Source organism: Rosa rugosa, chromosome 6, assembly GCF_958449725.1.
Source record: "Rosa rugosa chromosome 6, drRosRugo1.1, whole genome shotgun sequence".
NCBI lineage: Eukaryota > Viridiplantae > Streptophyta > Magnoliopsida > Rosales > Rosaceae > Rosa > Rosa rugosa.
The window spans coordinates 52,454,363-52,467,402 of NC_084825.1; the positions used below are offsets into that span (position 1 = coordinate 52,454,363).

General features: G+C 37.8%; 3 protein-coding genes across 5 annotated transcripts; 1 reads left to right on the plus strand and 2 right to left on the minus strand.

Moving 5' to 3' along the window:
• The first annotated feature begins 1,338 nt into the window (after nucleotides 1-1,338).
• On the plus strand, nucleotides 1,339-5,030 carry LOC133714823 (hydroxyproline O-galactosyltransferase HPGT1). Of its 3 annotated transcripts, XM_062141080.1 has the most exons (13): nucleotides 1,623-1,670; nucleotides 1,762-1,825; nucleotides 1,941-1,985; nucleotides 2,116-2,165; nucleotides 2,271-2,452; nucleotides 2,573-2,636; nucleotides 2,731-2,803; nucleotides 2,922-3,045; nucleotides 3,407-3,494; nucleotides 3,592-3,642; nucleotides 4,206-4,277; nucleotides 4,391-4,503; nucleotides 4,603-5,030. In XM_062141080.1, exons 3-13 carry the CDS (start codon nucleotides 1,956-1,958, stop codon nucleotides 4,623-4,625), a joined length of 870 nt encoding a protein of 289 aa, XP_061997064.1. In that variant the 5' UTR covers nucleotides 1,623-1,670; nucleotides 1,762-1,825; nucleotides 1,941-1,955; the 3' UTR covers nucleotides 4,626-5,030. The 3 variants fall into 3 exon arrangements, 2 of the variants coding, with proteins under 2 accessions (XP_061997063.1, XP_061997064.1); XR_009848824.1 differs by lacking the exons at nucleotides 1,941-1,985; nucleotides 4,603-5,030 and adding an exon at nucleotides 3,895-4,121 and having other exon boundaries at nucleotides 1,339-1,670; nucleotides 4,391-4,456; XM_062141079.1 differs by lacking the exon at nucleotides 1,941-1,985 and having other exon boundaries at nucleotides 1,341-1,670.
• A 1,458-nt stretch (nucleotides 5,031-6,488) lies between these two features.
• LOC133715365 (uncharacterized) lies at nucleotides 6,489-8,140 on the minus strand. The gene is made up of 5 exons (XM_062141845.1): nucleotides 7,807-8,140; nucleotides 7,658-7,710; nucleotides 7,278-7,457; nucleotides 7,036-7,137; nucleotides 6,489-6,905 (listed from the first exon to the last, which is right to left on the minus strand). Exons 1-5 carry the CDS (start codon nucleotides 8,033-8,035, stop codon nucleotides 6,771-6,773), a joined length of 699 nt encoding a protein of 232 aa, XP_061997829.1. The 5' UTR covers nucleotides 8,036-8,140; the 3' UTR covers nucleotides 6,489-6,770.
• A 520-nt stretch (nucleotides 8,141-8,660) lies between these two features.
• On the minus strand, nucleotides 8,661-11,805 carry LOC133714779 (uncharacterized). The gene is made up of 4 exons (XM_062141031.1): nucleotides 11,634-11,805; nucleotides 11,026-11,047; nucleotides 9,211-10,848; nucleotides 8,661-9,131 (listed from the first exon to the last, which is right to left on the minus strand). Coding segments are annotated over exons 2-4 (2,046 nt in total). The 5' UTR covers nucleotides 11,027-11,047; nucleotides 11,634-11,805; the 3' UTR covers nucleotides 8,661-8,724.
• Nucleotides 11,806-13,040: the final 1,235 nt, after the last annotated feature.

A 13,040-nucleotide genomic window follows, 5' to 3' on the forward strand; every position in this document is an offset into this window, starting at 1 on the left:
CTCATATGATCAAAGTAGTCTTGAAAATGGGTGTATGGTGGTTCGAGTTTGGCGCATAACGCATTGGCCATTTCCTGGGATTTTGGTTTACGTGTCCCCCCTCCTTCTCAAATTGGGACTATGTCAAGTACGTCATAATATGAGTCTGGTTGAGCTAATTATGTCCAATCAATTTTGAATTTGATTGTTGGACAGATCTGGACTCATTTAGTACTAACTTTGCTAGACAATAACAAAAACTAAAAGAAGAAAAAAGAGTGGCCAAGAATGACTCAAAATTCAAGTTATGCAGGTCAATCAAAAACGATCAGATGGTATATGTAAACCCCACCCGCACAAAAAAAAACACGTATGTTTTCCGATTGATTGAATGAAACTTCTATCTTTATAATCAAAAACGAAACTTCTATCTTTCACTTAAAAAAAAAAAATCAAAAATGATCCTCTTATTTAGTGAGTCAATTCATTTTGATATGAAATTACAAACATTATGTCATCACAACGAATTCAGAGTATCTAACTTTAGCGTTCACGAATGCTGTTAAAAATTGTCACCATTAAATTGAATTAAACTACAATTAAGCAAAATGTGTCAAGCTTACACTTGATCGATTGCATTACCAATATATGTAAATTCAAATATACTTTCACCAATAGAATATTAGAGCATCTCCAACAGTAGGAATTATTTTGTAGTTAAATATAGCTAAAATTGTGAAATATAGCTATTGATTTAACAATGTTGCTCCAGCAGTAGTAGCTATTTATAAATAATATACTATATTTTATCCAATCACAAACTGACATGTGGACAAAATAGGAGAGAGGAATATAACTTTTGCTTTAGCTATGCATGATTCTCTAGCTAAATATAGCTAGCCAATTTAGCTAAAGCTAAATTTAACTTGGCAATAGCTAGTCTGTTGGAGTTGAATTTTGCTTTAAAAATAGTTATATATAGCTAAAATTTGAATTTAACTAGTCTGTTGAAGATGCCCTTAGGATGCATTTAACAAAGTTTAAGAGATCATTGTCCTATATGTTCAATAACATGTGTTAGGAATGCATACCATCATTAGTTATATCAACGTAAAAAGCATGCAATTTTGCAAAAAAGAATTGGAATTGAAGGTAAGTAATAGTTTGAATTTGAGAATCTCGGAGTCTAACCAATTTGTTTTGAGACCACGGATTGATTGTAATTTTTTATGTTTTATCTTAGCCTGTTCAAGCTTTGGGCTATTCCTATGGCGGCTCAATCATTGTTGTTTGGTATTGCCCGAATGGTGATGATGATTTTAAAAGTTAGTTAAAAAAATTTAGAAAAGAAAATAAAAAGTAACCAACTCAACATCGAGTACCTAACTTTAACGACTTGATACAGAAGCAACGTTCCTCAGTCTCAGTCGTCTTTCCGACATTGAAATCCCAAATTCCAGTCAAAAACCCTAGATCTGTTTCCGACTTGGTCGAATACCCACCATTATTCACTACTCCAACATTTCAAAGTTTTGATCTTTAGGCGACCCAGATTGATTACATTCAAGTTTCAGAGAGAAAATGCCGAGCAAGGCTCCTCCACGTGTCTCCGGCAAGGTTTTCCGATCCCGGATTCCGACTCTGCTGGTCTCAATGTTCGCCAGCTTCGCCTCAATCTACGTCGCCGGACGGTTCGTTTCTGTTTGGTGTCTCAATTTTTCAGAGACTCTGATTTATCCCCAAATTGAAAAACTGGGTTTTGAATTTTGGGGTTGGATGCAGGTTGTGGCAGGACTCGGAGAACAGGGTTTATTTGATTAAAGAGCTTGATAGGATTACTGGGAAGGTGGGCATTTCTTGGTTTTGTATTTGGGATTCGATTTTTCTATTTTTAGTGTTGTGTGCAATGAAAAAAAATGAAAGCTTTTTTCACATTTGGTTTGGTTCTGTGATGTATTTAGTGGGTTTAATTCAGAATGAGGTTGCTGCTCAGCTTAAAGTTGATGGTGGGTTTTGGATACAGAAGTATTCTATATTGTTCATGTTTAAACTCTGATGTATAATTGCATGGATAAGTGAACTTCTGAGGATTGAAGTTGAGCAATGAGAAGTGATTCTTGTTTCTTGTTGTTTTAGGGGGGTTCTGTCATATCAGTGGATGATACGTTGAAAATCATAGCTTGCAGGTAAGATTGTAGTCATTTGATCTCTGGTGTGATTCAAGATTTGTGTTTATGACTCTATAGTTAGGTATAAATCTATGGTTCTGATAAGGAAAGGTTCTTTGTTAGGGAACAACATAAGAAGTTATCAGCAGTTGAGATGGAGTTGGCTGCAGCCAAACAAGAGGGTTTTAGTCTAAAGCGTTCAACACTGGGAAATGGAACCAGGCCACTGGTGGTGATTGGAATTTTCACAAAGTTTGGTCGTAAGAACAATAGAGACGCAATTCGTAAGGCGTGGATGGGAACTGGTAATGTACTAATCTTGAAATTCTTGAATGATCTTTTCCAAACGTGTTAGTTATGATAGTCAGCATACTGAAAGTTATGACTTCTGGAGGTCCTTAAAGTTTGCATGTTCATTTCTGTAGGTTCTGCTTTGAAAAATATGGAGAATCAGAAGGGAGTAATTGCAAGATTTGTTATTGGAAGAAGGTTTACATCTCATCGTATTCCCTTTATTATCTCATGCTCCATGCCAAATCCATTATGATTTAGAGCCCTTGTCTGTTGATATGTTGTCCTGCAGTGCAAATCGCGGGGATAGTTTGGACATAGCCATTGACAATGAAAACAGGCAGATCAAAGACTTCCTTATTCTGGTACATTTTAGGGGTCATTGCATCAAGTAAAACTTACTTTCTGTAATTTGGAGGTGTGCGGCAAATATATGGTATACTATTGTCAGTATTCTGATTATTTTCACCCCACTGTTGACAGGATACCCATCTGGAGGCACCTGAAGAGTTCTCAAAGAAGGCTAAACTGTTCTTCGCTCATGTTGCTGATAAATGGGATGCTGAGTTTTATGCCAAAGTCAATGATGATGTTTATGTAAATATTGGTAAGTATTACATGGACTCATTTTTCAAAAGGCATTTTCATGATACTTTATATCCAACTGGAAAATCCAATTTGTTTCTGTACCAGCTCTGCTTCCTCACAATTGCTACCCCCTCCCTTTGTTTTAGCTAATATTCTATTATTTAATGTGTTTATCATGTTCTTTTGGTATGATTTCTATAAAAGTAGATTGGAAAACACCATTCTTTGTCAATAGAGAAGATTGTGTCTAATAGTTCTCAATGAAAATTTGCTTTTACCAAGGATGAATATTAGAGATCTTTCTCATTGGCACATATTTACACTGCACATGGCTCCTTATGATTTATCTTCTTCTTCTTCTTCTTTTTTGTTCTGCACAGATGTTCTGGGAGCTACACTTGCAACTCATTTAGACAAGCCTCGTGTTTATATTGGGTGCATGAAGTCAGGCGAAGTTTTCTCTGAGCTGTGAGTATAGTCTCAAACTTCAGAAACAAGTGTTAACAATCATAAGAATTTCATGATCTTTTTATGTCTCATATTACTGCTTGCTGGTGTTTGACAGGAGTCACAAGTGGTATGAACCTGAATGGTGGAAGTTTGGTGATAAAAAATCGTAAGTTGTACTTCAACTTATTTCATCATTTAAGTGAAAGTAGACTATATCCTGATTATTAGTAACTTCTTATCAAAGTATTATAATCAACTGTTTAACTAATGGGAGCAATTCACTTGGACTAAAATTGATAAACTGTATAAGTTATTAGTTACATGACTTACATCCTGTTGAGTAGAACATCCGATGTATCAGTTTGAAGATATGCTGTTTCTGTCATAATATTGTCTTTGTAAATTTGCTTGGTAATAGGTTTTGTTTTGCATAGCTTCATGAGATATGCACGCTTTTGGAGGTTTGTGCACATTCATTCCATTCTAGACAGTTTTATCCAGATCTATTTTCTGTATTCTCATAGCAAGAACAACCAACAAAATTTTATCAAGTTCAGGAACCACTCTTGGTTTGTTAATTCTTCGGAGATCCTGCCAACTACATATAATAATCACATCTTGACATGAAATATGCCTAATTTAATGGTATGAGTCACAGATTTACAGCCATGCATTTCATGCCTAATCTTGAAGATTTTATACTGAAAATTATGTTTCTGCATCCAACAGATATTTTCGCCATGCTTCAGCTGAGATGTATGTCATATCTCAAGCTCTGGCCAAATTTGTTTCAATAAATAAGTGAGTCTTCCTTCTGCTAAACTTTTTTTGGTCTGAATTCTTTCCGATAAACTGGTTCCTTCATTTATCATTATGCAGAGCACTAACTTGAATTCCTGTGAGTTGTTCTGCAGAGATATTCTCCGTACCTACGCCCATGATGATGTCAGTGTCGGATCTTGGTTTATTGGGCTTGATGTTAAACATCTTAATGACGCCAAGTTTTGCTGCTCCTCTTGGACGGGAGGTCTGTCTCTCTCCCTCACGTGTGTTACTATATAAAATTTGGTGCCAGCCTGTGCCGATTCAGTTGATTTACTTCTTAAGGTGCTTTTTGTTGTCACAGGAGCTATTTGTGCTGGTGTGTGATTTGGTTTGCTTTGAGGTCGTGGATAAATGTAAAACCAGATACAGGGAGGTGGTTTAAAAGAAATTGGATTCACATCCATGAGATGTTTGCAGCCTGCACAATGTAGAGTATGAAGCTTGAAGAAAAATCATAGCTCTGATTGAGAATTTATTCCGAGTGTCTTGCCCATAGATGAAGTAGCTTTGTTCCCATTACAGCACACTGCAGATAGGATGATGGGATTTCAACAAACTATGCCTAGAGAAGGCAGTCGGTATAGCTTTATAGGTTTAGTAACACAAATTTTACAGTGTAATAGAGGGTGTTCTTATTGCCACATAATCACACATTTCTGTTGTAGCATGTAAACTCTCCTTGGGTTATTCTTTATTCGGAGCAATGAAATAATTTGATTCCTTTGAAAACATGCACTCACCTCTGGAATGATGGTCAAGTTTGGTACATACTTGTATTGGTATTCCTCTTTCTGCCCCAAGTTCCTCTTCATTTTGAGGAATCCCTTTGGCCAATTAAGGATAGGATCCTGTGCACTGCTGAGATACCTAAACTAATTACACTAATGGACCTTTTCAACCGCAAGAACCCTAGCTACTTTTCTGGTTCCTTTGTACGGTAATGTCAAAAAATGGTGGATATCATCTTAATTGTTCACCAAGTTAAATACAATTTCATGAGACGGGGAAACAATAACAAAGATTTCTCCATCTTCCTACGAGTACAGACCATAAGACCAATGCACAAGAAGAAACACCACAGCCTGACATTCCCCAAGATAAACAAAAGCACACATCTAGAGCTAGTACATTCCAACATTGATATGTTTATCTGAAACATTTAAAAATTATCATTTTAACTATTTCCGCAAATCACATATTGATTGACATATTTCCGAAAGATTGCTCCGATCTTCGTAGGCGAAAATCTTCCCTCCACAACTAACCTCAGCTGTCCATCAAGCGATCCATTCGTGTCCAATTCCGCAAGCATGAAACTCATTACATGATCCGGCTGCCTAACCATAGTCCCACAGTACTCCATGAAATTGACAAGAACAGTTTTTTTTTGGATGCTTCAAGAACTTGACGAGGACTCAGAACCGGACCACACTTTTCTCCATCCGCAAGCTTCGTTTAAAAGACATTGGATTCACATCCGTGAGATGTTTGCAGCCTACACGATGTAGAGTATGAAGCTTGAGGAAAAATCATAGCTGTGATCGAGCATTTATTCGAAGTGTCTTGCCCATAGATGAAGTAGCTTTGTTCCCATTACAGTACACCGCAAATACGAAAGATGGGATTTCAACAAACTATGCCTAGAGAAGGCAGTCGGTATAGCTCTATAGGTTTAGTAACACAAATTTTACAGCGTAATAGAGGGTGTTCTTATTGCAACATAATCACACATCTTTTGTAGCATGTTAATTCTCCTTGGGTTATTCTTTATTCAGAGCAATAAAAAAATTTAATTCCTTTAAAAATATGTACTCACCTCTGGAATGATGGTCAACATTGGTACATTCTTCTATTGGCATTCCTCTTCGTGGCCCAAGTTCCTCTTCATTTTGAGGAATCCCTTGGCCAATTAAGGATAGCATCCTGTGCATTGATATTGGGATACCTAAGGTGCATTGATATTGGGATACCTAAACTAATTACCTTAATAAACCTTTTCTGGAACCTGAAGAACCCTAGCTGATATTACCATATCAAAACTCTTAATTGTTTGCCAAGTTAATTATGATTTCATGAGACACAGAAACAAAAATACAGATTTCTCAATCTTCCTCTTCAGAGTACAGACCATAAGACCAAGGCAAATGAGAAACTAGAAGAAACACCGGGGCTTAACATTCCCCAAGATAAACAAGCGCACAGATCTAGAGCTTGTACATTAAAACATTGTTATGTTTATCTGAAACATAAGAATTATCATTTTAACTGGTATAGTTGTAGCACCATCCAATTGTCGATATTTAACTCAGAATATACATCACAGGATTGTATACTACAACATGGCAAACCTAGAATTAAGACAGAACTATGGCGACTATCATATGTGAAGCCCAAGAGCAATTCTTTACAATCAGAGTAAAACAAGAATAACACAACTAAAACAGAACAGAAATTCTGTATGACAACACCTCATGACGAACTGTTGATTAGATAGGCAAGTGCTTTCTCCTTGTCATTATCATACATGAGAAGGGCATCGGCAACACTGTCTGAAGGAAACCCCATCTCATGTAAAGCGTTGAACCCATGGACAAATTCCCGAACCTGGAGAGTGGAAAGAAAAGCATTCATTCAGTTATATAGCTAAGTAATCATGACAACTACCAGCACCACGCCAGTACTTGGTGGTGACAATCAAAGCTTATTACACAGGCAAAGAGCTCAAGAAAAAAACCTTTTCAGGATTGTCACCATAAGTTGCAACTGCACGAGGTACTACTTCTTGGCTGCGCCCTGAAGCGACATACTTCCTCACGAGGGGGTTACCAATAGAACCCTGCAAAAGCAATAACATCCACTCAAAATTTAATTTCCCAATGCATATCCACCAAATGACATCCTCTTCAACTGAAATGATAAAGCAATTGAAAACACTACAATAACAATGGCTTTCTAGATCATTAACAAATGTCTTACCGAGGACGAGGAAGCAGAAGACGGCGGCTCCACAGCCTTAGGTGGTGGAAGGTTTTCCAACCCCAGCTTGCCCCAATTCGGGGTTTCCTTCTGCGCTTCAGCCAAAACTTTCCTCTCGAAATCAAAGTCAAATTGGAAATTGCTTCGGGGTATGTCTCCGACTTGTGTCGACAACTGAGGCTAAAACAACACCAACCAAACCAAAACCCAATCATATCAGACACGAAAAGTTATCCCAACTCAACAAAATAATGCATATACAAAATACGATCTTCAACAACACCCTACATTTATCAGAATACCAACTATGCAAACCATTTTCTACAACAAAATCGAACATTTTGAACACTAATAGCCACAATTGAAACTCCCAAGCTTACCGGAGGAGTGATCCGATACTCTGGCTTTATCATAACTCGAATGCCCAACCCCGCTGCAATTTCAGCAACACAAAATCTCAATCGGAAACCCTAAATCAAACATTGAACTTCAATCAATTCGGAATAAACAAAACAAGATTCAAACTTACAAGAAGGAGGAGCTGAGGTGGTTGCGGTCTGGTGATGAGGGACGGGACGGTGACCTCCGCCGCCGTGAGACGGTGTAGGAACCGGCGCTTGACCGTGTTGTTGACCGACCCTGGGGTACAACGACGACGACGGCTGCGGCGGTCCGTACATCGGCTGTGATGACGAGGCGGGGCGGTAGGGCGGGATCTGCGCGCCGTAGGATGAGGTTTTGCGGTAATCGTAGTCCATTGATCGGAGATCGGAGACGGAATCACAGAGACGACGGAGAGGGTTTTTCGATTTCGACGAGAGAGTGATTTGATTAAGAAAAGTGAAATCTTTAGAGAAGAAGAAGGCGGGGATGCGTGAGCGCGTTTTATTAAGCGGGGTCTAACAACGACACTTTGCTTCTAGAACGACATGCCGTTGAATAATGTTCGATCGCCTTTTGGGTTTTTGGGTGCATTAGTTTATCGATACATTAATGTAGATCAATTTCATCTGTATCATTTGTATAAACTAATTTATAACTGCATAAGAGTTAATCTATGTATATATGTTGACAATGTAGGTAAAATTTGTGTGTTGTGGAAGAATTATTTGCACCGGATTTCAATGCTGCATTTTTGCTCCTCATATATATCAGGAAGGAAATCCAGTAAGCCGATGTTCTTGCAAGTTTTGGCACCTTATCTTCTGATACTTGATGAGATACGCCTCTGGATTTTGTTCATTCTCTTTATAATAGAGATAGGTTGGGCTTCCTGATTTTTAGATTTCAATAGTGTTGGTTGCTTATTTTGTATGAGAGGTTTCGGTGTTTGTCCCTCTCTCCAATGCATAGAAACTAGTGAATGATAGTTGAGCGGTGCAATTTGAGAAAATAACTACATTTACAAGCAAATATTGGAAAACAATTGCTGAAATGATTTTCAAATTCATAAACCAAATAGTTGGTCATTTGAACCAAACATGGCAGCGTTAAACTGTCTTGTATTCAAGTCATTCCCATCCAGAGCAGAACCAAATCGATCAAGCCATTGAGTCGGGCTTGGGCTATCACTCTCCTCCACCCACTCGGAAGTCATGTCAATATCATCAAACTGAATAGGATCAGCATCCAAACTCTTGTTTCTCGTCTGCCTTGATAACTTGAGGTTGTAGTTTATGTAGACAAGGTCATTCAGTGTCTCTCTATCGATCTTATTGCGCTTCTCAGAGTGAATCTGCTGGAATGCACTCCAATGCTTCTCAAAGGTGAAAGTGCTGCAAACTTGACTCAGTATTCTGATGGCAACTCGTTGTAACACTGGTGCAGAATCGCCATATTGTTCCCACCAAAGCCCTACAATGAAACAAATAGGTCAAACACACATAAGCACAACAATGACAACATTTTCTTGTATAAATATTCCTATACTCACCAGGTGAAACTACATCTCTTGCTTCCATTGCTAGGCTACAACCAAACATCCCAGTTGCCTTTGTAAATGTAAATATTTGATTAGTGATGTCGCGTCTCATTTCAGGCGAAGGCAGTAGCTTCTCCAGAACCTTAAAGAAGTCCTCCTTTATAGATGTGAGGAACTTAATTTCCGGATTGTATTGAATGCTGGGGTTCAAAAACGCTGCTGCTGCATGTAGAGGAGAATGGAGCTGATCCCGCCACTTTCGATCAACTATATCTAAGAATACCTTGCACTTGTTCTCATCCATAATGTAGTATGTCCTTATTGATTCCTTGGCCCGGGTCATTAGCTCATATATAGAACCCACAGAAGGTTTCCCTCCAGATACTTCCCTCAAAACTTTGAGAAATGGCTCGGAGATGGCCACACACTCTTCTGCTGCCCTCCAGAAATCATTGTCCTCAATAATGGAGATACATGAAATGCTCTGTGTTTTATTTGCATAAGAGGAGTTGGTACAGAACTCGGGGCTATTGAACATGTGCTTCAGCCTTGATCTTTGCTTCAAAATGGTTTGCAATGAGAGGAAGCTGGACACAGACTTTGTGATGCCAGTTCTAATGAGGTCCTGTCCTCCAGTGAACCTTTTCATCAGATCGAGCATTGAGGCATTGTTGTATATGAACTTTGAGATGGTTTGTGCTTGTAGGAAGCATCTGTTCACCCAATCTACCTTGGAGAATTCCTCTAAAATAAGATTTAAACACTGAGAGGCACAAGGAGACACAAAAATGGTTGTATAATTCTGAAGGATATGGTTTGCAACCCCAGTATAGTTGAAACTACTATCCATGATTATCTGCACAACATTCTCTGCGCCAAAATCTTGTATGACCGAATCAAATAACTCGGCAAGGCATTTTGTGTTCTTGAAATATGCAGATGCATCCACAGACTTGTGAAAAAAGGTCCGCGAGGGTGATGAAACCAAAAAGTTGATCAAAGCTCTCGACTTATTGTCAGTCCATGTATCAGCAATGATAGTGCAACCTGTGGTAGTCCACTCTTTCTCAATATCTTTAGATTGTAGACTCATTTCAGACTTGACCCTTTCCAGCCATGTAGTCTTCAGAGTTTCTGCAGATGGACCTGTAAATCCAGGACCGCACTTTGCTATGGCATCGATCATTAGCTGATATGATGAAGTACGGGCTATACTAAAGTCAATCTTGTTCTCGAAAAAGAACAAAGCAATACTTCTCTCTGCATTCTCCTGGTTATTCAAGGAGGAAGGGGCCATTGGAGTGACAGTAGGAAAAACCTTCTGAATTATAGACGGTGTCTCCACAGACATGAGAGCTTTAACCGGAGAGACACTTACAGGAGGAGATTTAACTTCGACAAACTTTTGCTTTTTACTACTACTAGAAGTTTCCTTCACCTCCTCCTTCGATGCTATGATGGTCCTCACCTTATCAGTAACATCATCTCTTACTTTGCTACATGGATTTACACCCTTACTGGGAAGCCGAGATAGATGATGCTTCAATCTACTAATGCCGCCATTCAGAACTCTCTGGCAGAACTTGCATTTCACCTTGTTCCCGTCTAATTTCTCAGCATATTCCCAACATATATCTTTCTCTCGAACCACTGCCACATGCACAAAACCAGCCCGTTTATATGGTAACACTTTCTAGATGATCTCACATCAAAACACTAATCATGTAAGGTTGACAATAGTAAAACCAACATCTTTCTTTCTATCCAAAATGGTGCTAACTGCAACGAAAATTATCTTAAAAACAAAAATTAACAAATTGAACTTACTTCTTCAGCACTGGACACCAACCTACAGAAGGAGGAAACAAAATTCAACAGTAAGTAGCTGATCATTGTGTCTGTGTTGAGTTTATATATGTGCTCAAAGCTTAAATTTCATGCATTACAGAAGAGCCAGAAAACTCAAGTAGTGATTCTGATGAAACAGTTGGGTCTTTAGATATGAGCAAAATCCAGCTTAGAAGCAAATGCTGATTAAAAATCACAATGCTTCTGCATGACTTGCACATAAATGCTATAACTTTAGCTTCAATTATTCCTCATTCTGATTTCTAAAAATCCAAATTTCTAATCTTTAATACCCAAATCCTCATTACCATCCAAACCCATATCTTTAATCCACCAAATTAGTTGGAAGTTCCAAATTTATAATCTTTAGCTAAGTTTCCTTCAACAATTTTCACAAAAAAAAAAAAGACAAAAACTTGAAGAACCCAAATTCATATATTTTTTTCTGGGGAAGGTGATCAACCAATCCCAGAATTCAAGTACCCAAATATTCAATGAGCTCAAGAAAAAGTAGTCAGGGAAAATTGGGATCTGAGAATTAAAGAAGAAATTGGAAAAAAGAGAGACGAGAAATTTGAGTGACTTACAGGGAAGAAGAGACGGAGGCGGCAAAGCCGAGCAGATTTTTCAGGGGATTTTAATTTTATCGCGAGATTTTGAATCTGTATTTTAGGGTTTCGTGGAGGAAGGTAAAGCAAAGCTCTCTGTTTCTTTTTATCCTTTTCTCTCTTCTCGTCTCCTTCTTTTTCGATTTTTCAATTTCGTTTTTTTTTTTTTTTAAATTTTCTGTTTGCGTTTTTTGGCGATATATCGCGGATTGGTGAGAGGGCCTCAACGCAGTCATATGCTGACACGTGTCTCCCCTGATTAAAATTTAAAATTTCACCCAGAGTTATCAGAAAAATTATATTCAATTAATCACATTTTAATGTAAATCCAACCGTGAGAAACAAACGACTTAATTTAGTTATAAATTGATGAAAATTTTGTTATGAGAAAGTAAACTAGCATTTGGTGGCGTGAATAAGCTACTTTGCTAGAGTAAAGTGTCAAACTTAACTCAAAGTATTTTAAGATCTTGTTCGTGTTATGTCCATAATATGATCAACCAGTCTTGTCACTTGTTGAACTAATTATGTCAATCAATTTTGAATTTGATTGTTGGACCCATTTGAACTCATTTAGTACTAACTTTGCTAGACAATAACAAAAGCTAAAAAAGAGAGGCTAAAAAAGACTCAAAATTCAAGTTATGCATGTCAATCAAACACGATTTGTTTATTTAGTGCGTCGATTCATTTTAATACGAAATACAAACTACATGCAGTATCATCCTCATTAATTCAGATTTTAGAGTATCGAACTTCAGGTAGTATTCACGAATGTCGTAAAAAAATTGTCACTTTTAAATTGAATTAAACTACAATAAAGCAAAACATGTCAAGCTTACACTTGATCAATTGCATTACCAATATATGTAAATTCAAATTTACCTTCACCAATAGAATATAAAGATCCATTTAACAAAGTTTAAGATATCATTGTCCTATTTAATAACATGTGTTAGGAATCTATACCTTCATTAATTATATCCCCGTTGACAATTACCAACTTTGTTTAATAAATACTTTGAGATTCATCTCCTCAATCTATAAATTTGCATAGAAATATTAAATCGAAGATAATGACTGCCATCTTAGTTCAATAATGATGATTAATAAAATTGTGACCGCTGGATGCCATTTTTGAACAGCGGTACTATTGGAAAACACAAACGTGTGGCTATGATTTACCGGGCCCACACGTGCCATCTTCACCTGGAGTGTCACATCGCCTACCACCGTCCGATTGGTACTTGAAGGGTCAAATTTTGGCGCCACTTTCGGTTGGTGTCGTATTTTCATGGGTAGGTGGATTTTGGTTGGGGGAGCTTTGAATTGAGAGGTCATAAGAGAGTGTATTCCATACACCGCATGGGTACTTGCAATATGAAT